The 27,002-nt window shown below is 35.5% G+C and overlaps 4 protein-coding genes across 8 annotated transcripts in view; 3 read left to right on the plus strand and 1 right to left on the minus strand.

Moving 5' to 3' along the window:
• The first annotated feature begins 1,322 nt into the window (after window positions 1-1,322).
• Window positions 1,323-10,343, plus strand: LOC145779590 (synaptotagmin-15-like). The gene is made up of 10 exons (XM_082591216.1): window positions 1,323-1,394; window positions 1,872-2,079; window positions 2,930-3,044; window positions 3,498-3,639; window positions 4,767-4,875; window positions 5,959-6,105; window positions 6,789-6,956; window positions 7,517-7,643; window positions 7,986-8,141; window positions 8,446-10,343. The coding sequence occupies exons 1-10, from the start codon at window positions 1,330-1,332 to the stop codon at window positions 8,673-8,675; spliced, it is 1,467 nt and encodes a 488-aa protein (XP_082447342.1). The 5' UTR covers window positions 1,323-1,329; the 3' UTR covers window positions 8,676-10,343.
• Window positions 10,344-15,750: 5,407 nt separating this feature from the next.
• On the minus strand, window positions 15,751-18,840 carry LOC145779752 (neuropeptide Y receptor type 1-like). Its single transcript, XM_082591392.1, has 4 exons — window positions 18,456-18,840; window positions 17,942-18,096; window positions 16,506-16,608; window positions 15,751-16,289 (listed from the first exon to the last, which is right to left on the minus strand). The coding sequence occupies exons 1-4, from the start codon at window positions 18,838-18,840 to the stop codon at window positions 15,751-15,753; spliced, it is 1,182 nt and encodes a 393-aa protein (XP_082447518.1).
• Window positions 18,841-21,925: 3,085 nt separating this feature from the next.
• Window positions 21,926-24,322, plus strand: LOC145779753 (uncharacterized). Its single transcript, XM_082591393.1, has 3 exons — window positions 21,926-22,220; window positions 22,845-23,007; window positions 23,269-24,322. The coding sequence occupies exons 1-3, from the start codon at window positions 21,973-21,975 to the stop codon at window positions 24,274-24,276; spliced, it is 1,419 nt and encodes a 472-aa protein (XP_082447519.1). The 5' UTR covers window positions 21,926-21,972; the 3' UTR covers window positions 24,277-24,322.
• Window positions 24,323-25,764: 1,442 nt separating this feature from the next.
• The window catches only part of LOC145779833 (protein lev-9-like), a 32,006-nt gene continuing 30,768 nt past the window's right edge, over window positions 25,765-27,002 (plus strand). For 3 of the 5 annotated variants that reach the window (XM_082591486.1, XM_082591487.1, XM_082591489.1), the window contains exons 1-2: window positions 25,765-26,010; window positions 26,795-26,977. In XM_082591486.1, coding sequence (XP_082447612.1) covers window positions 25,929-26,010; window positions 26,795-26,977 — 265 coding nt within the window. In that variant the 5' untranslated portion in view covers window positions 25,765-25,928. Of the gene's footprint in view, window positions 26,011-26,794; window positions 26,978-27,002 lie in introns of those variants that run through there. The other 2 variants (XM_082591485.1, XR_014290569.1) reach the window with 2 other exon arrangements.

A 27,002-nucleotide genomic window follows, 5' to 3' on the forward strand; every position in this document is an offset into this window, starting at 1 on the left:
TCCCCACAAAACGAACTTGTATAGCTTCTATTGTTACGTTGGAAAACGTTTAAAGTTGAAAGATAAAAGCAACAACCGAAACCGTTCAGTAAAAGATTTTACAACAACCCCAAATGCGATGGTGCAATCGATACCACCACCCCAGCCAATAAATCAGTTTTTTGTTCATTTAACGTCTGCTGACGTTGAATTATTGTAAAACTAAATTAGTTTGCTAGTTTGGACATTAGGAAAAAAGTTGGTTCTGTTGCAAAAAAAGTATTTTTTAAAGATATTTTCAAAGTACAAAAATGATGTAAAATTCATTTAAAAGATAAAGCTTTGGTAGAGAGTTTGTTTTGTTGAACTATAGACAAACAAAACAAAGCAATCTTAGCGGGTTCTACATGTTGTATTGCACATAGATATAACATAATTAAAAAAATCAACTTAATCGTTTTCGACATGTACGTGTGTCCTCGTCAGGAATTACTTAAATCTACAATATACATAAAATGAAAATTATAAGATAAATTTGACTATGTACTATAACTGTAACGACTCTCCGGACTGAAAAGCACAAACTGAACAAGCGATACAAGAATGATTACGAGTAAATTCTACAGCGAGAAACAGATCACATGAGGTGTAAACTGTAAACAACAGGCATGCGACAAACAATTAGAACACACACAAAAGGAACGATGAGCCACAGGCGAATACCTTGGTTGAGAGACGGATTATTACGGATTATTATTTTTTAATTATGTTATATCTCTGTGTAATACAGCATGTTAAACCCGCTAAGGTTGCTTTGTTTTGTTTATTTAATTTAAAGGGTGCCAGACATTTTAGTCAAAATGATGCAACTTGTTTTTGTTTTTTTTATTGCACACTTCCTTTGTTGTACTAAAAAAACAACCACATTTTTGGTACATCTACCACAGATACCTTAGACAAAAGCACGTAAGTGCATAGTATTTTACAGACGGAAACGTTTTGTTGCAGTTATTAGCTTTAGAAAATTTATAGGAGTGGAGCTATGGTAGGCATATTAGCAAAATACATACTCAGCAGGTGTTGGAGAGAAAAACGAGTATTTAATGTATTTATAGTTTATACAGTAGCAAGGAAGAAGTGCTTCAGATCCCGTAAGCTTGCACAGAAATAAAAAGCTAAAATGAATAACTTTCCTCTTCTAAAAAAAAAAAACAAAAAGATCATCTCATCCTAAGCTGATTGTACAGATTCATATTAAACAAAAAATGTTGAAAAATTATTGTTTCATACTGCACGTGTATCATCTGCTGTGTCTTACGAGGAATTCCTTTTATTTAGACCAAATTAATAATGTTTAAAAGCAATTTTTGGCAAAAATGGCACAGTGAGGAAACACCAGCCAGCAAAGATTTTAAGTGAGTTACGTTCTTTGAATCAGTTTCTGCGTGAAAGCGCTTTATCTGTACATTATAAAATACTTTGGGCAATGATAAAATACAAGTGAAGTTGAAATAATCCACTAGTCGATAACTTTATCAAAGAAACTCGTGGGTTTTAATGTTGGTTGTATATCGTAAATGTCGAACATGTATGTGGTGTAGCCTAACCTGAAAAAAAACTTTTACAAACTTTTACAATATTCACCTTTAAAACATCTTACTGTATGGGAAGTTTCGCGAGTTTATTTTTACTGTGCCACAGCAGGAGCTAATAATTTTTAAGTCAGTATCGTTAACTTTAATTGCTTCTTGTTTGTTTTTTATAGATGTGTTTTTCACACAATGAGCTACAGCAAAAGCTAGGTTTAAACTTAATCTCTTTGTTTTTTGGAAACCTCTACTTATCACTGATTAATTGTGTCACTGCTGTAAATCTGTTTATTTTTTATTTAGCGATAATGACTCAATTCCACCAGCCGAGGCTGGTGACAAGTCACCAATCGTCCGAATTCATCCCGTTGATTGTAACGTGACCCCATCCAGCACTCCTCCGCTTCCCCCTTCGAGCAGATCTCCTGCAATCAGTCGAAATTCCAAATCTGTAGATATCCCCTTTGAACTGCCCCCAACTGTCCCAGGAAGGTTTACAGAAGTGTTACAGGTAAGTGCAATATTAATTGGAGATCTTGATTCAATAGCTCTTATGTTGCATGTTTGCAACGTAAGTTTTTGGGGTGTAGATAGACTTTAAAGCAGCGGTTTTTAACCTTTTGCCTTGTCGGCACCACCTTGTAATTACCAACCAGTTCTCGCGCCCCTCCTAAGATTGGCTGAAAAGTAATAGTCGCCCACAGTTCAAAATTTTTGTTGAAACCTGGTAAAACAACTTTGCTTCTTACGTCATATTATAACAAACCTTGATAATTCGGCATACCCGCACCGCCTAGGCACATGTCTCGCACCCCTGGTTAAGAATCACTGCTTGTAAGGATTAGGATGAATATTTGAGAAAATGAACCAAAAATGTACCTTTAATTGACCTTATAAAGCCCAATGTTGAACATTTGCAACAATTTGTGCTGCTAAATATTTATTGTTGGTTAGACTGCTCTTTTCCAAGATAAAAGTCTTAAAACTTGAATTATAATTGAGCGCTCCTGGGTTGATGCATCGGTGACGTGTGCAAATGGTGACATCATCTGCATGACGGCCAGAAGGCCATCTGTTCGATTCTCATAGGTAGCGTCCTGCTTCGTTGCTAGACTTGCTGTATGCTTGACAATACGCACAAAAATCGTTTTCTTTGCCTTCCAGTCCACTTTTTTTAAAGAAAGCTTACAGTAGCTATGCAAAACACTGGTGTAAGCAACCATAAGTTTAAAGTCAATAGAAACAGCCCGGTTCCGTAACGTATATATACTGTAATATCGATATAACCACCAGTTCGGTACCACGCGTGTGATTTCTTTAACATTATTCAAATACTGTAGAATGATTTCATTTCCATTCAGATTCAACCTGAGTTGAACGCCTCTCCTAACTGGACACGTGATAGGGCTTTATCGCATGATTTTTACAACCAATCAGACAGCGGTTCATCAGACGATGCTGAAACTGGCCGACGAGGTAAAAGCTTCAAATATTCACAAGTTGTCACTGGTTTTCTTATGTAATCTAAGCAAAAGTAGATCAAGAAAAACGTCCTCTAATTTTTAGACCAATTACTACCACCGCTACAAAGCTTTGGACTGCGATGATTTTTTAATGACTTTTCAAAGATCTGATCGGCCATTGTGGTAGTGATTAATTTACTGTCAGAAGTCGTGTTATGATCATGCTGTCAACTTATTTAAAGATAACCGCAAATAGCTTCGTATGGGATGATTATGTTTAAAACTTTAAAATCAGAAAAATCAGCGGAAGATATGATTTTACTTTTATGTTTTAACTTTTTACTTTTGATAATTATTTGTTTTACCCTTTCCTTTTCATTTTTTCTTTTGTTGTTGTAAAAATATGATGGTATGGGTTTTGTTAAAGTTTTAAATTCACCTAATTTTACTTTTTTTGTTTACATAGGAACATCTCCATTTCCTTGGAGAAGATCGGCCACTTTACCTCCAACGCCTGGATCCCCAGCAGTAGACAGTTCATTGTTCTCCAGGTCGCCCAACCATTATCGCAATAATGTTTTGGGAAAGTTACAACCAGAGCTATATAGGTTGGTTGAGTTAAAAATATCGCGAAGATTGCAACATAAAGCATCTACTTTAATTCGAGACTAAAAATAGATTCAAGATTTCAGTCAAATTTAAAGTTGTAATCAAAAGACCAACTTTGTTAGAAAAACGTTTCTAAAACTGTACCAATAAAATAGCAATGATTGAAAAGTATGTATATAGTGTTGAGGGTATAGACTAGAAGTCGGTACAGAACAAGGGTGAAAATTGAGCAATGGAGTTGCTTGCCCCAAATGAAAGTGTTTGTAGGGTTTGATTTTCCTTTTGGCCATAGCAGATAGACAATGTATTCAAAGACTGTGAATACGTACGAGAGCATAAAATAAGATGCTACGTGAAAATATTTGGATTTCAAAATTCAAAAAGAGCATAAGCTAGGTTGGGATAGCAAACCATTTATTATCATTCAGATACTTTTAATCTAAATGTAAAGGCCATCATCACGATTTCTGGAAATTATTGATTTTGACTTATGAAGAACAATTGGAAATTTAATTAATTTGTAAAGAAAAACATATATTTTTATTAGTGTACAACACGACAAACCACACATGCAAAACTGTTTCGTTGCTTTTATATCATATTTCCATTTATCTCGAGTAGTTAAAATAAAGCTATTTTTTGGTTTACGGTAAAACGTCTTTTTTTGTGTTTCTTATTTAAATTTTTTCTTATTTACTACAAATTCTTTTACGGAAACAGAACGATTGTTTACTTTAACGAATGTAAAAATAAACATTTGGCCAAAATGATTGCAGAATAAAACCCCTATTTAAAAAAAACCAAAAAAACAGGCATTCATGTTCTAGAAAGTGTTGAGTTCTGTATCTAAGTTCTAAAATAGTTTTGGATTTTACATTCCAACAGATAAATAAGTAGCAACAAATGTAAGCAGAAGCTTTAACTCTTCTCGAAAAGCCAATATAAAATCATACAAAATTTTGACAGGAAAATTGAAAAGTATCTTACAGACAGTAAAAGCTATAGCACACACTTCCACCATAACACTGATATTTTCAAGTAGTTAGATTTTCAATTTCAAGCATGTGGTGGGCCTAAATGCTACTTAGTAACAATTAAAACCAGCTAAGCATGTTTCTTTTCCCAGGTATTCCGAATGCAAAGATACAGACCTCCCTCAAAGTCAAAAGGGTCGGGTTTGGTTTTCTTTGGTCTACGATGGCGCTGTTGAAACCCTCACCGTAAAAATTATCAAGGTAAGTGGATTTGCTGTGGTAAACATGGTTTTGCTTTGTTTGGTAAATCCTCAATTACATTTAGAGCATTTATATCACAAAAGATACGTAATAGTCTACAAACTTAGTTTGCATTGACCTACTGTATTTAAAAATAAACTCCAACTTTAAATAAGTCGCATCACTAACTTCAAAGTGTGCAGTTTGTGCAAAATATTTTTAGTTGTTCGTATAGCCCACAAATTGAGCCCCTGTTTTTAGGTCATTGTGTGATCCGAAAATTTTCGGCTTACAGTCGATTAAATGCAATTCCAGTATATTTGAATGTTTACAACTACAGTAAAGCGTTATGTAATGATGTTACAAATTTTTGCCTTCAGTTGTTTTTCTCAAGACACAGTTTTCCTAATTTTTGAGCCAGTGTATTTTTATTTTGCTCTGTCTTTGTTTTTAGCTTGTCTTTCTGTAATACTTGGCATCACGTGAATATGATAGTTGTTTCTTATTTTTCATGAGTCATGTCATATTGCAGTGTGTTTCCACTTTTTTGTTACATGGAACTAGGCCTGCATGAAACACTTTTACATGTTTTGCAGCACCAAAAAAAACTTTGAAAATTTCACAATAAATTGTGTTACAGCAAAACGATAGTCTAAACTTAATCAGTGGTTACAGCTTTTTTGTTTTGTGTGATGTCTATAGAACCGAGGTCTCAAACGTAATCACTGGTTACAGCTTTTTTTGTTTTGTGTGGTGTCTAGGTCTGTTTTGCTCTGGAGTGTTGGTCGCAAACTAGAAACTACTAGTCTTCAATTAGGCTAAGCTTATACAGAATCATTACACTTGAACCAGCAAACACGTACACCTTATTGTTATTGAGTGATAGAACCCAAACACGATAAGAATTCTTTGTCGCGTAAGAGTCAAGACCTTCTTCGAAGCATGTGACGATCTTCCACAAAGCACTAATGTTCTACGGAAGACCGGTTGATAATATATAATCATTGTCCTGTTGGAAATCTTAGCTTTCAGATATAAAAACATTAGTGTCTCAGATACGTTTGCAAAAGTTTAATGAAATCTGCTTTTGTATTGCTTTTCTAGGTCAAACAATTACAGCCACGTGCGAATAATTCTTCGAGGGATTGCTTTGTCAAACTTTTTCTTCTTCCGGACGAAAGGACGTCCAAACAAACAAAAACCGTTCACCGAACAAACAATCCTGGTTTCAACGAAACATTTCTATTTCAGGCATGAAAGCTTGAAAAGTTTTTTTTTTTCTATAGTAGCCTAAATCTACACGTGCTAATTTATTTTGCGTAAACGTTTAAGTCAATATAAGTAATTAATCTAGTCCAAACCACTTTGCTGAGTAATTTAGATCTTAAAATAAAGTATGCGGTATGCGTGATTCAAATTTGGAATCTTCTGCATCAGCAGATAAAATGATAAGACTTAACCAACACCAAATCAACACTATCTTGTATTGTGGTAGCTGAAATCCAGACAACAAATCAGTCGTTTTGTACATTGATTCAACTTTTGCAGATGCAAATGCAAAAAGCGACTGATTTTCTGTCTGGGAAGGGCAGCCAGGCCATTTGCATGAAACTTTAATATTATATTTTAAAAAGATTTTCCATTCAATTAATTATTTGGAAAACGAAGTAGCGATTGATTTGTGTGGGAATTGTACACCAGTCTTTGTAGTGCAAAGCAGTTCCTTAGTCTCTAAGCCAGCCTAGTTAACAGAATTCGTTCTGTGTACATTAGTTCAAGATCTGTAGATTGATTCAAGAACAGATTCGTGTATAACTACAATCCTGCTACTAATAATTTATAAAAACGTTTTAGATAGAGCTCAAAGGAACCAACATTAAATTTTTAAATTAACCACTACCAATCAAATCAATCTTGTATTCCTTTCTCTGCAGGTCACAGACTCTGACGTACGAAACCGAAATTTACGATTTTCTGTTTACGACGTTGAAAAAAAGAAGTCAGCAAAAAATTTGCTTGGTCATGCCTTGGTGAGTTTGAAAGAAGTCGATCTTTCAAGAATCAACGATGTTCTATGGAGAGACCTTGATGACGTAGCTCACGTGAGTACCAAGTGTTGAATTGACACTAACCAAACATTTTTGGTCGTCAATCACTTTTCAAACACAAGCAACTGTTCACACGGTCAACGTCAAAACTACGTGAATAAACGCACGTTTACAGACATTGCATTGTTTTTAGAGTTTTTCACCACCACCGTTGTCTTGCTGTGCGGCCTTGCCAAATTTATCATAACAAAGATTTTTTCAGCTGGTTGTAAGATTCATACCTACGTAGTTCAAATTGGGCCTCAAAAATAATACAATGAGTTGCATTGCTAGACTTACAGTAAAGTAAACCATATTATTTGGCTTTACCCTATTGGCAGCATAGCCTGTGGTGACTCACCACTGGTGAGAGTCCTGATACGTGGCTCCAAAGGGCGTGGCTCGACACCACTGAAGAGCATGCGGCTGTATCTTTGACAGAACACTTAATGGCATGCAACGGACACAAAGACTGGCTTCCTTGCTTTTCTGTCCACTTAATCTATATCTTCAACTATTTCGCATGCGGCCTGTGTACGACAAAAATATAACCATATTATTTGTAATTGATATAGCCTGGAGACACAGAAGCGTCGCGTGGTGAATTGAGAGTGGCCTTGACTTTTGTACCAAAGTTGGACCGTCTTACAGTTGTGATACTAGAAGCAAAAAACTTGCGTCAAATGGACCTTGAAGAAACTTGTACGTATTTATATTAAAACAGTTTAGCTGATAGCAGAATTATTGATTAGGACTACCACTGCATCGCTAAGAGTTTGTTCCACGTTTCAAAGCAACAAGCGTAGCTAGAATGTTTCTATTAGACACGTTTCGTGTTTAAGATGCAATTAAAACAACAGGGAAAACTTTGTTAAATTTTCGGAGTGAGAAGGCCTATTTCAACAAAATGCAATAATGTGTAAGATCTAAATTACTCTGGCCTTACAAATAAATTGTAATAAAGTTACTTTTCCGTGTTTGAAGAGGGGCGACCGCCCTCTCGGATCCGCCATTGATTTGAACATTGTGAACATTTACTTTCAGCGATCCACGTAAAAGTGGTCCTCACCGAAGGACGCCGAGTGGTGAAAACGAAGAAAACTGCGTCACAACCTGGAGTGTCTGATCCTCAGTTCAACGAGTCGTTCGCCTTTAAAATTGCATCCGAAAGTTTGGACCAAACATCTATTTCTTTAATAGGTAATTAAAGAAAGTAATAACAGAAATAATAACAAATCAATGCAAAGTAAAAAAGCTGTTTTTGAGGAAATATATTGGGCACGAGGAGAAAGTTGTTTTTGCAAAGTTTTTGAAAGTTGTTTAGCCAACGCACAAATGAAACAAAAGTGACAAGTTTTGCTTTCTGTTGTTTCTTCAGAATCCAGCTTTGTCGGATACCGAGTTAAAACTTTAGGCCAGATTAGATAACTTCCATGATTAATCTCTAAAAGGCCTGTTTTTTTTCCAGACCAAAACTGAAAATCACTTTATCATATTTTTTCAGTTGTTACAAGTGGGGGACGCAATGGCACAATACGAAAGATGACGTCATCATTACGGAATACCGTCACAAGAGGGCGCTATGGAAAAGAAAACAAATACGGAAAGCTAATGATCGGGTCTTTCATGTACTGCAGAGGAGAACAGCTGCTTCATTGGCAGGAGACGCTTTCCCAACCGCGAAAATCGGTCGCAAAGTGGCACGCATTGTCGGAAGTTCCCACAAACGAATAAGCTGCGCTTTTGAATTTGCTTCAATAAGCGATTGTATGTCGACCAAAGTGGCACTCCGTTTGAGGCAGCAAGAAACAAAAAGGAATCTTTAAAATCTGCTGCTCAGGCAGAGGAGATGAGCCTGTTGAGAGTGCCATCTTTAAATTGCCTCCGCGATATCTGAAACAAAAACTACCTGGACCTATCGCAGCCTTTGAATTGTGTGCACAATCATCTCGACTTCAAAAAAATGTGGAAAATGACTTAATTCTGAATCTATCAAAAAATAACTAGACAAAGCATATTGTTCTTTTTTCATGTGCTCTCTACATGGTGTTGATTTGACAAGTCTACGATCTTAATCTTTACTATTAGACACAAGGGCGGATCCATAAGTAACCTTGGGGGAGGGAGGGATTTAAACAAAACACAATATTGTATAAGTCTGAAATAACCCGACCTTACAAATACACCGTGAATAAATTTACTTTTTTATGTTTAAAAGGGGGAGTTTTTTCCCAAACTCCCTCCTGAATCCTCCACAGATCAAACAGATCTATGGTATTTTCTGCAAATGTTGTAGAAGTCTATTTTGCTTCCCTTTTTTCTGCCAAGATAAGCCAAGAACTTCTCTGGCTAACAAAATTATCTTTTCGGAAAGAAGTCTAATGACTTTGAAACGATATAAGTTTGTTTCTTAACGCAACAACCAGCTTACATGAAAAGTTGTGTGAATAATAATTCGTATTGCAAATGTAAAGAGCTAGCTTTCTATGGCTAGTGTAGCTGATCAATTGCTAATTTTCAAATACATTTTAGGGTAGTTCCACATTTAAGTTAACAATGAATGGAATATTTTTAACATCAAGATTCCTTTTCGTAATCACTCCCATACAATATAAAATAATTGAAGTCAGTAGACCGTGACGGAGCCCCTAATAGCTCAATGTTCCTTCCAGCTTCTCCACTGTTGGCTCTAAGGTACATGTTACATCTAAATACCAAATAGCAAGAAAATTAGATAAATGTAAGGGATTGGAAAAACCCCTTTTCAAGCTAAAAACTAAACATTTTTTTGCTTTCAAAGTAGATCAACATTACATTGAATGACTCATTACACACAAGCATGCAACAAAAGACTGATCTTAATTTTCTTGATCACTGAGCGTAAAAGCCGATGGAATATGCAAACTACTGCAATACCACACAGTTAAATACTTAAGCCTGTTTTCCCTTCAAGGTATAGCAGCTCATCATCCCCAGCAAGCACTCAAACAACAGCCTATGTGCATAGTTTTGGTCAAACTGCTCATAAATTACCCAGTTCCGCTCTGAAAAGTCGGGTTACTGCAGTCACTAGAAAAAAAATAGACATTTCAAAGAAATGAAAAACAATGTCAATAAAAATTCAAAAGTATAAAGCATGTAAACTAAGCAAATAGTTGTGAAATATTATTGAAATTAGGCTATCAATAAAGGACTCATAAACGCTATCATGTTAAGCCCAGTTTTCCGGGTCGTGGCACGTTGAATTTAGACCAACTGCTTTCTCCCTGTCACAAGTTCCAAAATGTGTGATTAGTTGTTCTTAAATCTCACTGACCAGATTAGGCTACGTGATATAGTTTTGTAAAGTGGTGATAATTTGTTTGAAATGGTACATAAATTAATAAAATAGTTTTCTTCCGACGTTATTGCAGCAGTGCTTGTTCACTGACAGCATAATCCGTCGTTGACGTATTTTGCTGTATGAGTTATGCTCTGCTATGAAGCACGTTGTAATTTTCTTTGTTTGCAGTAGGCTACATACTGAAAATGTTTACTGATACTGATCCTGAAATACTGAAATTATTTACTTGTTGAAAGCAAATACTGAAGATGACAAATGACCGAGCCAGTCTTAGCTACCAAGTTCAATATTTATAAAATTATTGTATTTTCCTGAACTCAAAGCATGAGTTCCTGTTTTCCTTTAGTCTTGTATCTTATTAAGATAATCTTACTATAAACTTATGCTATTTAAGAAAGTCAAGAAAATGAAGTATCTTCTGACAAGTGTCAAACTCACAACAATGCTTGATATGAACGATTAGGTTGCATGCCTTGTAATACAAACGAATCTATTTTCGCATAAGTTAGTTCAATCATAAACAGCTAACAATCGATTTCGATCAGCAAGTAGTTAGATCATTTTCAGTTACGTTTATTCAAACAGAATCAAGTTGAATAAACTTAACTGAAAATGATCTCGCTGCTAGCTGATTGAAATCAATTTTTAGCTGTTTATGATTGAAGTGACTCCTGTGAAAAAAGATTCATTTGTATTACATTTACAAACAACCGTCACAAAACACGAACCATCACGTTTAAACCAATTAACTACTCTCTACAGCCCTCGGCCGGATGAATTATTTTGAATATATGTAAAATGCTTTTCTTTATAGAAATTCAAATACCAAGCATTTAAAGTGCCTCTGACAGGTAAATAAATTCGCTAAATTTACCTAAGATACCAAAAAGATGACACTAACAAACTTCCCTGACCAGCAAATCGTAAAAAATATCAACACGCTACTAAGTTACACGCTTGCAAACTTTCGTTGACATCGGCGAATCTGGCACTCATTTAATTGCGAAAATAAAAACGGCAACACCGCTGTGACGTCACAGTAAGCGGGAAGGATACATTCTTTCTCTGTGATGACTTGGTAAAGTATGGTACGGCTACTGCAAAACGTGAATGTGTGGGGCTCTGTTGGTCTAAAGCATATGCAAATTAAGAATTACCGAAATGAAAAAGTGAACTTATTATTACTATCAGGTTTCGATCAAATAGGTTGAGTTTACTTTTATCAAACAGCATCTCAATTCAATTGAAATTGCAGTTTCATAGGGCTATAATTTTCATACTTTTTTATTTGTCCTAATCTGGCTATAGCTATTTGCAGTGAAACAACAGTATCTCACAAACAGTACCTTTAATTTATGGTTGAGGCAATGCCTACAAATTGCTGTTTATGTGACATTGTCAGTGACAAAGACCGTGTGCTTTCTTTTCCCACTTTCCCACAAAACAAGGTACTGAGAAGAAAATGGTCAAAGTTTTCTTCAAGTGTTCGAAAATGGGATGGGCCATACAAAACTAGTCGTATATGTTCACTTCACTGAAGATGATTTTGTTAATACCAATCAAGTAAAAATGCCCACTACCCAGGCATGTGTTGGAGTGTATACTACAAGGCGATGCTCTCGGAAGCAACAATCGGATTGTGATGCCGTCATGCATTGTTTGGCGAATCCGAAACAATTTTCCAGATCCAGATGGCCGTTACACAGGATTTCAATGGCCAACTAAAGGCACATTATGAGAGAGAGAGAGAACTTTTATTTATTTTTGAATAGTGATGATGAATTAAATATGAATGATGATTCGTACGATTTCTTCATTTTTTGCTTCAAGTATATTTTAGGTTTTGTAGGAACGTATCCAGTATAGTTTTATTAAACTGCAAAAAACAATAAATCTTCGAAAAAAGCAACCGCTTGTACCAACTCCGACCAAACTGTGATCCACCAATTACATCTAGGAAGTGTTTGTTTCATCCGTTGCTAACGACGTCCACTTAGGATGACGTAATACCACCAAAGTCGTCCCAGAGCAGTGAAATATGGAGTTTCGCCTGTGGTGGCGCTGCGGAGCAGTCGTTTGATTAAATTACGCCCTAACCAGTCGAGCTACGAGGTTAAGATTAAAAAGTTCGCTAAGTGTAATTCTGCGCTAGGAGATGCTTTAAAAAGTTACTATACTTGGATCCAACCTGTCAGGGGCACTTTAAATATCTCAGCCACGAACTAGCAACAAGAAAAGTTAGAGACTTAGGTTATTCCGAAAATTTATTTCCGAAAAATGCCGAAGAAAACATGATTTTATCTATTTACTATGCCACCGGACAGCACCATTTCACAGAAATATTCATACCCACATTTTTGTTGAAAATGCTCTCAGAATGCACCAAATTCAAAGTATTTTTCAAAATTGTCTACACCCCACCGCTGGGTTTCGTCTTACGAGAACACGCCGCCGGCCGTGAACTACCCCTTTCAAAATTCCTGGCTACGCCACTGATCAATGGATTAACACATCAAAGACCATAGCAATTTCACATAAAAACTGTTGTATTATCTTCATACGTGCATTATACAGTAATTATCCACATGTCTCCAACCGATTATAGGCCTACCATGACAAATGAGGAAATACGTTTGTCAACAAAATAAAACATATCAATGTGCAAGTAAGAAAAAAACGTTTTGTATAATCCTTTCTCCCTTTTCAAAGTGTTTGTATGAGAATGTGGTTTATTCGTGGTTTACGCAGCCTACTGTAGAATAACAATTACGGTTAAATGCTGAGTATTTGCACGGCACGTATTTTCAGTTGCAAAACCATTTACTCAGTTGTACTGCTTACTTAAGCAGTGTAGACTACTTTGAGTCGAATCTCAATTTCGATACACCCAGCGAATGGAATGGTCAACTAAAAATAACACTAAAAGTGCAAACCGAAACTTTACATTGTCTGTTCAAAGTCAACGGACTAGAGACATAGGTTCAAATCCTGGCGAAGCATTCGAAACTGTCAGACGTTTCACAGAAAGCTTTCACAATCTACAAATACGCTTTCCCGGAATGCAATTGTTACAGAAAACTAAAATGTACCGTTTTCACATCAGCGAGCTTTGTTTTACTGTATTTTATCTAAAATTGTTATTTCATAGTGTCCAGTGTAATTTTATTTATGAAATATTAATAAAACCAAAGTGACTATACCGGATGTCTGATTTTGATCCATTCGTATACTTTAAACGAGACCGATAGCATCTAAGCATTGCCTAAGCCCTAATACGTTCATCAAAATATATTCATCGTGGTGTTACAAAATGTTGACTGAAGGCTGCTAAAATAAACAAAGTCTGCACCTGCAGCACTAATATAGCCAACATGGTGAAAAGACAAAACACTTAAAGGGATACTAAAGGAAAAACCTGACTTGGCGATAGTTCTTTGGGTTTCACATGCTACCATAAAACGATTTTCAATAAAAATTTGCCCAATTGCGGTCTGATCAGCATTCCGCGCATGCTTTTGTCAGAGCTTTTAAAACGGGAATGGGCGTAAGCAGCAAAGCGTGCGACTGTACAGTTTACGTCACTATCGACTAGCAATCAGCTGATCGCGCAATGGTTGTTACTGCGGGCGATTTAACTGTAGGTTATGTATGTATGTACATCAAAATTCAGACTTCAACATCAAAACATCAGACAGTTTGCTCAAAACATCAGATGTGGTAACGTGGCTTTTGTTATTGCTGTCGATAGTGACGTATTCTCGGTAGCCACTTTAACAAGGAAAAATTCTGCCACTGCAATTGACTAGAATGCACCGCCAACCAATCATAAGCTACGTTTTCTATGACGTGAAAAAGAGCGAAAAGAAGATGATACAAAGCAAATCAAGTGATGGATTTTCTGTCAGCTGGTTGGCTTAGGGGTTAGGGCTCATCATCATTATTTTGTTCCTTCCTCGTATGGAGGGTTGGATACAATGCGCCATTGTTCTCGACCATGAGCTGTGCGTACTGCACATTCATAAGTTAATTTTGTCCATTTTGTGATGTTTGTTGTCCAAATCATTCTTGGTCTGCCTTTACTTCTTTTACCGTTTATCTTCCCTTCTATTAATGATCTTTGTAATGAATTTTGCCTTATTGTGTGTCCGAAATACTTCAATTTTCTTCTTTTGACTGTTTGTAAGAGCATTCGTTATTTCATTGATGCGGATTCGATTCCCACCACTGCTGTTGCCCTTTTTTCTTCTGTAATTACCAAATAAAGTTCAAAACAAGCATTAACTCTCTGGCTGAGTGCTAGAAAGGTCACAATTGGACGGTAGCCTCTTATAACATGTTCTGATTGCTTGGCGGCTGCATTGTAGTCATTCGCAGTGGCAGAATTTCTACTTGTTAAAGTGGCTACCCGTATTCTCGAGCACTGTTTCCACTTTTTGGTCATTTTGAAAAAATTAAAAATAAATGAAACATTGGACTTTGGACCTTGCCAGTGCCATTGAAAACAAAAGTTTTTCGGTAATTTTTTTTTAAATGTATTCTTGAATGTTCAGTTTACGCATTTTAATGCTTAATTCCCGTTTGAAAATTTTATTTAGTATGCCTTTAAAGTGGTAAGCAATAGCAAAATGATATTTATAACAATAAACGACAGAAATGTTGAAGTAATCATCTCACACCAGCACCACAACAAAACGTTCAAGCATTTTTAACTGCTTTACGTGAAAGCATTAATCAAGCGTGTCTTTAGGACAATAAGTGCAAATGTGAAAGCAATGACATAATCAACTGCAGTATTAGAGAGTACAAAATGTAGATGTGGTACCGCTAATTTGTCATAAATAGATAGCCAGGTACGCAGGGCCGGATTTAGCTGATGGGGGCCCGGGGCACTTTTAGATCGGGGAGCCCCCAACTCCCGTGCAAAAATCACCTCTCGTCTACAGTAGCATTAATCCAGCACTGCACAGCATTTTGCAGAAACTTCAAAAACTGAAAGAAAAAAAATAATACAAAATCACATTTTTTCAACGTAGGGGGGCCCTTTAAAAGTCGGAGGGCCCGAGGCACCTGCACCCTCTGCCCCCCTAACTCCGGGCCAGCAGGTACGTTCTGCTAGTGTAAGCAAGCGAAGTTGTCACAAAATATAAGTTAGTAACAATTTACATTGTTTCAACTATTGATCATTCAGAAACGGTTCATTTTATTAGAAGCTGGATCAGGCAATGATTACCAGCCCAGCTCTGACCAGACCACACAGAACATTGTCCCTGCAAGCAACTAAACAAATAGAAATAACATTTTAAATGTATAACGAAAACCTAAGGTGAAAAGCACATATACAGAAAGCGACTGCGTTCCGAAGATGCTAGTTAATTCTGCCTCACTTCATCTGCCACACACTGATCCTTTAAATATTTTGCTACAAAGCACCGTTGCTGCGAGTGCGCATGCAACAGGCCAGTGTTTTCAGCAGGAAAACGAATTTTCTGTTTCTGAGTCAATATCCGTCATTCCTGGTAGCTCAGTTGGCAGAGTCACAACGCTGATCTTTTTCAAAGAATATCGCTTATTTGGAGCTGTTGTGAGTACTTTATCGTCAACAGATACAATACTAGGTGGGTACAGACCATTTTCGGAAGGTTCCGATACAGTGATCGATACTATAGGCAAATCGTGCCTATGCAATTTGCTTTTGTTCATGTACGATGTTGATTTAAACTGATCGTTGACGAATGCTGCATCCTCAGTACGTTTTCTTCTGAAGGCATTTCGGTTGTTGAAATGAGCACGTGACCACTTTAGATTCTCAAAGTAACGCTTGTTTTGCTTGAATTTGTTTACGAATGCATTTCGAATTCGTACATGCAAGACTGCGTACAATATTGGGTCCAGTGCAACATTAAGATGACCAAGCCATTGTAAGTATGGGACGAGTTCAGAAGAGCAGTAGCTATCCAAGCAAACCACCATGACTATAAAATATGGACCCCAGAATAAAGCAAAGGCTGATACGATTAAGACAAGCATTAATAACATTCTTCTTCTCTGCGTTTGGGCTCTAGCTGCAGCTGTTGAAGAAGAGACAACATTTCCCACTGGTTGGCGGATAAAAATAAAATATCCAATTCGGAAATAAAGCATAGTCAGCAATATTAAGGGAACTGCGTACATGAAAACCAGTATTGAGATAGAGTAGGCCCTTGACTGCCATAGCGTCCAACTCTCATCACAGTAACGAATGGTAGCATAATACCATATCGATTTGTCTATAACTTCATCGTTTATTGAGTATTCGGTATCCCGCAGCACTACGACTTGTGGTATCTGAAAATGAAAATTTATATGCATCTTGAAAAAAAAATGTTAATTTGTATAAATTAAAGTAAACTTGAACTATAGGCTTGCAAAGATGAGCAACGTTATTAATTTTAACATAATAATTCAAGTTTATTACATTTACAGAAATACAAAACTACGCAACAAATTAACTATTGAACGTTTTCTATATCACAAGATGTCCTCTTCAGGAATAACATTTATATAATTCAACTACATCTGAATAAAATACAATGGTTTATTAAATCTATAAACAGGAAAAAAACTGCACAGTACTTCTGACTAGCTCAAGCTCGACGATATTGGCTCTACGAGAATCAAAGGTAACTGCATCAAAAAGTGTTGAACAGATCGAATGATGTGGTAGAAAGGCAAGGTGCGAAAAAACTAATTTTAAAATACAGAGAGCAAGAAAGATGAGCGCAAGCATACAATTGTCTGTTCAAAGGTGCATTGTTACGTTTTATGTACAAGGCTTCTAAGATCTTGGTTTGATACTCAGACCTGCCTCTGAACATGATCTCAAACTGCTTGATCATGTCCAGAGGCAGTTCTGAGTATTAAACCAAGATCTTAGAAGCCTTGTACATAAAACGTAACAATGCACCTTTGAACAGACAATTGTATGCTTGCGCTCATCTTTCTTGCTCTCTGTATTTTCGCACCTTGCCTTTCTTCCATATCATGTGATGTGTTCAACTCCTGTTGATGCAGTTACCTTTGATTCTCGTAGAGCCAATATCGTTGAGTTTGAGCTAGTCAGAAGTACTGTGCAGTTTTTTTTCCTGTTTATAGATTTAATAAACCATTGTATTTTATTCAGATGTAGTTAAATTGTATATATGTTACTCTTGAAGAGGAAATCTTGTGATGTAGAAAACGTTCGATATTTAATTTTTTGGGTAGTTTTGTGTTCTGTAAATGTAATAAACTTGAATGTGTTAAACTTGATAACGTTGCTCGGCTTCTTATGCCTATGGTTCAACAAAACAAACTCTCTACCGAAGCTCTAAAGTAAACTTGTTTTAAGTAAACTAAGTATAGGCTAAGTCAGAATGAGAGCAGATGGCTGAATGACTGTGTTAGTCATTTTCCCTTTCCAGTTGTCATATTTTTTGCATTTTTAACTACATGGCAGTGTGTTGAACGCAATTATATGTCAATGTGAGCTGACGCCTTGGTAGGCTAATGTGATCAACAATCGTCAAGTATAATGGTGGTCAACAAACGCAAACTTTCAGTTAAAAGTAAACTATGCTTGCTGCACTGTATCCAAGTTCAAAAACAGTGACCAAATAAAAAATTACAGAACAAAGTTTACCTGAAAGCAAAACGATACTATCCACAAACAAGCAATGACCAAGATGAGCTGAATACGTTTTTTGAAAATTTGTTTATTTCTTGGATAAACTGTCACTTGATGTCGCTCAACAGCAATTAATAGCAAAGCATATATCCCACTCATAACAGCCATTCCTAAAACAATAAATAAAGTTAAACTATACTAAAATCGGCTATGAATTGAAGACTTGTTTATTGTGTTAATTTTGTTAAAACTTAAATCAATCTCAACCTAAAGGCCAGTCAGACATGTAGGCTACGATGTGAAGTCAATACATTCTATAAGTGTGTCATAGCAGATGGTTTATCAATGCACTGTTCCAGGTTGTGTCAGAAACATGAATTTCACAGACACCAACACTGAGATAATACACGAGCTACAGCAATTATTCGAGCTATGATACATGAATTGATTTCTACGAGCAAGAAGAAGGTTTAAGAAGTAAAGATCAAAAATATAGCCTACTATAGGTAGAACAGCCTAAGTTTCCTACCTTGTATTGGAGGAATGGCTCTACAAAGTCCTTCTCCTAACGTATAGTCGTATGAGATATCGTACACCAAGGTCCAAATTGAAGTGAGGGTTAGAATTAAATTGCTAACGCAAAGTGACAGCAACAACATATTTACAGGAATGTGCAACTTAGGAGTAGTAGATATGATCCATATCACCCAGAGATTTCCAAAAAATCCAAGTATAATGACAATGCAATATATTGCTGTTAAACTTGAAACAAAAGTATCGGACAAATATTTAAACTGATCTTCACAAGGACCCAAAGCTTCAAGCAGATCGTCTTCAGTAATGTTGGCTAGTCCAACAATTCCAAGATATACTTTAGAAAAAGTCCAATTACAGTGTGGATAATTGATAGCCATGTCAATGCTCTTTATATAACAGCTATTGGAAATCTGTGGTAATAGTTAATTCATTATCTGTTAATTTATATCGATACTGTTAATTATACTGTACATTCTGCTGATTTTTATGAATTAATGTCTATCAACTCGTCGCTGCATTTGCAGGACTTTGCGCTATAAACACAAAATCTACTTCTATTTTATTTCCAAAAACTCTATAACTTAACAACAATAACTCGATGAACTCAATAAGAACAATTCTTAATAATATATATTTTCAAAAACCTGCTTTTCACGAAGCGCTAAGCTCTATTCAAAAAGAAATACTATTAATACAACAAAAAGCGCCCAGTGTCAAGAACAACCATGAGCAAAGGAACTTCAAGTTTATGGTATCAAAAGATTTATTAATCTTGCAGTATGCGTCTTATTATCTTCTATAAAAGGTTTTTACTGTGTCTCAATTTTACGATGAAAGTGACTGTTTAGGTTATTTTAATGGTGCTGACTTTATGCATCTGAATTTTATTTAGGCCCACTTAAATACCATTGTGAATTAGAAAGCTTGCTTTACTTTTGCTAAAAGTTATCACGTTTTGTTGTTTGCATTAAAACTAGTGCAATACCGGTAGTAGCTTTCTTGTTTTTGATCATCGATTTTGAAAAAAAGAAATAACAGATAGTTATATTTACTATTAGTATTTGTTAGATTTTTAAAAGTTCAAAATACTGTAGATTTGCTTGTCTTACAAGTTACACTTTGCTAACCAAGTTTAGTTGCTCACAGGAAGCGTACATAGCAAGCTATAAGAGACCTACATACAGGGTACACTTGTAAGCAACCCTTGATTCAGTCTTAGGTCTTAACAATTTTTCTACTTTCGATATTATGCAGTACTGCAGTAAGCATATTTTCACTATCGACAAAAGCAACAAAATTCATTCTAGCTATTATATTAAAAAATGCTGCAGGTTCAGCTAGTTAATGGCAATTTTAAAATCAATTTTTTTTTTCTTTTTTCAATAACACATTAAGATGTTTTCATAATTACAGGAACCTGCTACTATGGAGCTACACTGCGTCTTGAATAATGTCATAACTGCTTTTCCATCGTTGAATTGAATAGCTTTGTTTGAATGGGATTCGACAAAAACATCTCCCAAGACAGCTGCTAGTTAATTATTATTTAATCTTCTTGTAATAAAACAAGCTAATTATAATTGCTTTTTTTTGGTTGTAGCAAGAAAACTATCAAGTAAAAGATTTAAGAATGTTTTTTTAATAAAGCTTCTTTGAGAGCTTGATCCTGGCAGTTCTGCATGCTTGTAGAGGCTTTGAACCACTGACGCAGGCCCGGTCATTGAGATTGACAGAGTGAAGTTTTCCGATTGTTGAAATGTTGTTGCCGGAAAATTATTCCATCTATTAGATGCCGCTGAATGGAGAGCAGTCCTCAACGTGCGTTGCTGAAGCACACACCACGAGAACCCAACCAGTGCCGCTTGCTTGAAACAGTTACTCACTAACCAACTGAGCTATCGGTTTGAGACGGACAGATTTAAGAAACAAAAGTAGAAACTGTAGGTTACTCTTCTTTTTTCGTCCATGATACAGTTTTATCGTTATCTTTGCTAGTCATGTTGCTGTTAAGTTTTAAAGAAATTTTCTTTTGCATGACAAACTCTTTTTCACATAATCATATAAATACAGTACTTGATTATATCATTCAATCGGCTTGAACAAAGGTATTTTTCCAATACGTGAACACTCTTCTCTTTTTTAACTTACAACACTTCCTCTGGAAGCACTTTTCTTCAAAGTGCTCAACATGGAAGTGTTTAGTAGAACCTTTTTAAAACAAACGCTTATCCGAATCTTCCATAAATCTTAGTAGATGTCCAAGTTGTGAAATCTTAAGTACCTTTTGGACTGACATTAATCATGAGAAGAATCGTTTCTTTGCTAAAGAGCAGCCAATCACTTTACTTTTACACAACTCTTTTGTATTAATCACGTTGGAAAAACGTGTAATTAGTGCTGAGACTTTCTCGGTTACTGACCGATAATTACGACACACAACGCCAAATTGCACAGGTATAAAAAGTTGTTGACCGAACAAAGTTAAATAGACAAAAAAGCAGATGTTTCTGTTGACATAAACACCCAGTAATGACGCACGGGCATGTCAAATCTATCAGTGGTCGTAACTTTGAAATTGACTAATGGAAGTTTAATTCATCCCCCAATAAAATGAAATGCCAAGATACTTGATATTTTTTTTAAATTTGTGTGTTTGCGTGATTAAAAATTATATTTGTCGTTGAAATAATGTTTTGGCCTGTTGGTATTTGCGTTATTTTTTGTCTGTTGATTGAAATGGTCCTTTTTTTATTGAAACCAAAACAAATTAATTTATTTTCACTGGAGCCACTTTGTCATAATCTCAAACCCGCTGCAAAATGAGCTTGAATAATTGTTTTTGCTTTTAACAATAAAAAAAAACTTTTTTTTTTACATGAGCAAAAAGTTATTACGAAATTTTTATTGCAGCCTTGCAAAAAGTACGATTTGAAGAAGTACTTTTCTTTAAATTAATTGCAAGAATAAATAAAGCATCCTTACTTCTCCATGGAAAGCTAATTCCTAGTTCTTTAGTGAACTGTGTTGGTGCATGCCAACATAGCCTGTTCAATATGATTATGTGCTGGTACAATATATCTGCAATACAAGTTATGTCACGACTATGCTCATAACGTTATTTGTGTCTGAATTATCGTTGCTTTAACGTTACAAAACAATCTAAAGCATGTGATGTTTGTTGGCTTGCCTTTTAATCAAAGAGTTTAAACACGGAAATGAATCACTTCAGCTAAGAGACCATCAAAATCCACCAACGACTTTCAGCAGCAGATTCATAATGAGAATAGTGGTAAAAAGTTTTTCTATAATTTGTTGTACAAAAAGAGCCTGCTCGACAAACAGATGAGAACAACAGGCAGGAAAATACGGTTGGACTAAATATGCTCCTGAGTTCCCATCACCTACCAGTAAAACTTCTCTGTAGATGCGGTGCTTTGAGCGTATGCTTGATTTTATGTAGGGTGTTGCTTTTGGAAAGTGAAAGAAAGTCTGTCGCCAATGGATTATTAATGAAATCAAACGCTTTTCTGTCAAGGTTGATAAACAGAGATCGAGAAACATCAAACTACGGTTCAGCAGTGCAGAATTCCGAAGACGACAAATGTGAATTATGGAAGAACAAAGAAAAATGGAAAACTGTAAATCCACAAATCGTTTTGGACCCAAACAAATATTTATACCCTGGATTAATTTGGGGACCTAACAATCAAATTGTTGGTCTTTGGCAATCCATATACCTTGCAATCCGACTCAACAGGTAATTTTTACAAATTGAGTAAAACATATGAGCAATATGAACCAAATGTTTATTATTGTTTAGTATGTGAGTGGTTCGTTTATCATGTTTCAAGCTGTTTTTATACGGATAGATTAATTCATTTTTATATCACTAAAATGGCTGTTAGGCATGAAGTAATGTTGAATAACACACTTTTGTTTTTTCTCATTATTGACTTTTGTGATATTATTGTCCTAGGTGGTTTTCTAATGACCATGCTACAGATAGCCATAGCCTATGCAATACATGATGTTCCATAGAATGTAGCAGTTACAAGAAAAAAATGCTCAATGCATCACAGCAGAACCAATGACAACAGCAAAAAAATCATTGTAAAACGTATTTGCTGCGTTTCAAAAATTGAGTTAGAACTTTTTTTTAAAAAGTTGACCACCCTAACATAGTTAGCTATAATCACTTCGCCCAATAAATATCACTGACGTCTTTACTTTGTAATCCTAAAGAAATAAGTTACGCAATGCCACATTGATTTCAACAGAGTCTATCGCGTTTTGGGACATATGAGATCATTATTTCATATAGTTGTGAAATGCAGTGCAAGTGACATAACACGTTTTTTGGACAGTGTGTTTCTATCTACAGAACTTTGGTCATTCCGCAATTCCACAGTCATTTCACAAACGGCTTCCATCTCATGCCAGCCTTTCAGTTCATTGATGTCGATTTGCTGTGCAGTTTTGTTTCTTGCGTTTCCTTGGAACAAATGAGAATGAACTGCAAAAATTATTTTGATGTTGTGCTTCAAGTAAGAAGACAGAGAGTTTCTTGTTTTTTGACGCATAGACGTTTTTTTAATGTACCGTTTTGTCAAAGAAACGGGTTTCATATTATCATATCACTCTGCTGTACTCTACATATGTTATTAAATTCGAAATGTCTTTGAATGGAATGATGTCCGATAAAAACGATTTAAAAAATCTTTTGCAAAACAACGTCATAAGTTACGTAACTAGATTTAAAGTCGTTCGATCCATTTTTCAATAAACTTTTTTATTTTTTATTTTAGGGAAAGTTAGAGAAACTGAAATCCATCAAAATGTTTGAACGAGATACAAAAATGAACATTCTACAGGTTGACGACCCCTTGAAGGATATAAAAGGGGCAACCGCGTTGCGTTTTGACCCCAGTGTTGACGTTTCCACTAATATACCATCTCTTCCAAGCAATGACGTCATGATGACGTATCACCAGCCATGGATTTCGTCAAACCCTTCAATACTAAGAGAAGCTTTTGGAACCTCAGCAAAATGTGCTATATTTTCATCCCCATTCTATACAATTGCATTGGACAGTAGCAAGGCATACCCACTGAAACCATCTTCTTTAAAAAGAATTGCAAATGTTGAAGACAATGAGCTTATAGCAGGGGTCATAGACGCTGTGCAACGACCATTTTGTGTGCGGAAGGCAGCAGAAGAGTACATACAAAAAATCTTCAATGATAAATTGTTTGTTGGTCTTCACTGGAGATTTAACAAGCATATTGATTTTGGTCAAAAATGTTCAAAAAAGCAACTGAAAGCAGCAAAGCAAGATTCTCGAGCTATTTGTGATTCATTTTTGGATGTCACCCCAAAAGACATTGCGTTTGCTATTAACAAGCAACTTTCTATGGAATTGCCAAACTGCTCAAACTTTGGCAATATCGGAATCTATATTGCCACACCTCCTTCCATGAGACGTTTTAGAGAAAAGGTTTATTCCAGATTGTTTAGCTTTAATGCTAACATACAAAAACCTGATATTGATCTAAAAAAGTTTCTTTCAAAAAATTTTAAGTCATGTTGGATTAAACATCAGTGGACCAACTTAAATGAAATTCTATCTTTAACCGAAATGGAAATAATGAGGCAAAGTTTGTATTTTTTCTATTCCTACCATTCCACGTGGTCGAGTAATATTCTTCCGCAAAGATACAGTCGAAGACCAATCAATACCTTAGGTGTACGGAAAAAAGATTTCTCTATATTGAAACTGGTCGCCATAGAAACAAGAAGACGAAAAATTGCATGAGGTCATCTACTTGCACTGGGGCTGATGAAACTGATTTTGTATTTAAATTTTGTGGAACATTTATTGAAATCAAATCAGAATTATGTTTTATTTTCTGGTGCAGGAAAGTTTTTTAGTTTTATGAGCTTTTAATTGCCTCTTGTGTGTTTTAAATGCAGCTGAACGGTACACCAAATCTTGCAATCAGCATCGTCGTTATCTAAATATGTCCAAGTGGCCGTGGTCCAACCATGCTCGAGTTATGTTTAAATAAGAATAAATATAACTAATACTGTTGATAAGCAATGTTGTTATTATTATCGCGATTTGTTTTCACTGAACTACAGCGAGAGATTACCAGTACAAGGTACTTGCAACGTCACACATGGACGACAACTAAGCTATTAGCTTATGTTTGTAATTCATAATAGTTAAAAACAGAATTGAGACGTTTTTGCCAAGCTCAGTAATTCTGAAATTTTTCACATATTTTTCTATGGCGAATTTTCAAATTTTCTGTTTAGTTATTTTGCCTTCCTCATACAATCAAAGGGCATAGTATCAAAACTATTGGCCAGCCTTACTTTACAGTAGGTTCGTTGCATACAGGCAATTGAAACCGCAAAAAGTGTGAATACACTTCAGACCAAGTGTTTCTTTTGTGGACCTCTGATGCACAAGGAGTCCCCTGACCCTGCTTCGGGAACCACTAGATACTGAAATGGCTAAAAATCAAAAAAAAAAATTGTTAAAAGGACATCATGACCCCATAGAGATGGTGTAATGTAGCTATTGCTTTACTGAAAAATGCTTTGTTTAAATTCACGATCAGCCTTATGGCGATTATCTGATGTTCATAAACATTAAGACGGTTTTTAGTTAAAGTGTATTAAAAAAAACAATAAGATGTCACATAAAGTTACACTTTCCATTGTTTAATATCAAAACACGGACTCTCATACATTACGTTAGCTGCTTAAAAAAACAACATTTATCGAATAACGCAAGTGAGGCAAAAGCCTGAAACATATATGAGTTTTAAAAGAAGAAATAATATTTTATGATCGAATTAGTTTCATATTTATTTACGCAGATATCGATTTCGATTTAAATCATCGTCAATCATACATGTTTATCAGGTTGTTGCAAATTTATTTTCATTTTGATCGATTTTGAGTCAACCTGTTTCAATGTCGACTTAGCTAAAAAATAATCGTTTACCTTCAAATTGTTATCATGCAGTTAAATAAATTTAAATAATCTAGCTCAATTTATATATTGTATATAATATTAACATGAAAAATTATTTTTTCATTTTTATACATTATACAACTGTGTAGTAACGTGATTGTTTCCGTTATTTTTAAAGGTTCGGCTTTTGTTAAAAAATGTTATTTCGTCTTATTCTTGATAGTTTCAATAATTTATTATGTTGTCACAATTATGCACAATTGTGAAGTTTGTAAAACTTACAGCAACTGAATATAAGTTTTAAATGCCAAACAAAAAATAGAGAACGTTCAATCGAATAAAAGTTAAGTAAGTGTTTGTGTGCCTAGACATTAAAGCGTTCAACTGCGAGCCTTGATGTCTATGTATTTGAACCAAGTAGAAGGGACTTAGGGAAAAAATAACCTTTTTGTTAAAGAAAAAACTGAAAACAGTCTAAAAGCATGATTAAAAGATTCCATAAATGTATCAAGGCATTCCTGTCACTGTTTTGCTTATGTCTGCTTACTTCATCAGTAGAGACAGGTAAGACCGGTACAAATTAGACATAATGAACTCAAAACGAAAGGCTAAAGTCTTTCTAGTTTAAACAACACTGTTCCTACAATACTTTTAAAAACCATAAGGAAAATAAATTGTAAATAAAGTAACAAATTATGCTTATCATTCTATTTGAAAAAAAATACTGACAATTGCGCTTTTACCGTGGTGAAAGCGCTAAAATCTGAAAAGTTTAAAATTAACTCTATTGGTTACTAAACCCGACTATTTTTATTGAGTAAAGTAACAAAAGATCGCATTTAGGTACTACTGATTTTCCAAGGGTACACAAAATTGAATTAATAATTGGTTTGCTATGTAGTTACTTTGACAGTTCAATTATAAGTAGGCCTATGCTAAAGCGCAAATCAGCTTTTCTTCTTTGCTCTAACTCCTAATTCACACCAGCAGTCTCAAAACTTGTCATTTGAAGAGGTCGAACAGTGAAGCTGATTTGGAGGGCGCAAACGTAAACCTACAGTGAATAATAGTTATGGAAATGTGAATAGATACCATAGTTTTGATCCACAAAACAAGCAAAATTTGAAAACGGTTTCCACATTTCCCAAAGGAGGTGGCAGTTTTTTTTCACCTGTGCCTTGTAGCTAGACCACTCCACCAAACTACCCAGCTATATCACACATAATCAGGGACAAAGTGCATTTAATTATACCAGTTTTAAAAAAGCATTGCCAAATTAGAATGTAAAACAAAGACCCCAAGATATTTTCGATTTGTAAAATGGTTTGCTGTGAAACATTAATTACAGTCTGCCCGTACCCACGGAATGTAGCCAATGCTGTTTTTCACCGTTACAAAAGCCAATACCAAACCAACGAAACGGCGAAGTACACTTGCAACGCTGGAATGGGAACCACTGACAACACGACAACTATTTGCTTAGCAAATACTGGATGGAGTCTCAATTGGAATCTTCCTTCCTGCTTCCCGAGTAAGTAAGCTACACCTTCAGTGTT

This window comes from Aplidium turbinatum, chromosome 11 (genome assembly GCF_918807975.1).
Source record: "Aplidium turbinatum chromosome 11, kaAplTurb1.1, whole genome shotgun sequence".
Lineage (NCBI taxonomy): Eukaryota > Metazoa > Chordata > Ascidiacea > Aplousobranchia > Polyclinidae > Aplidium > Aplidium turbinatum.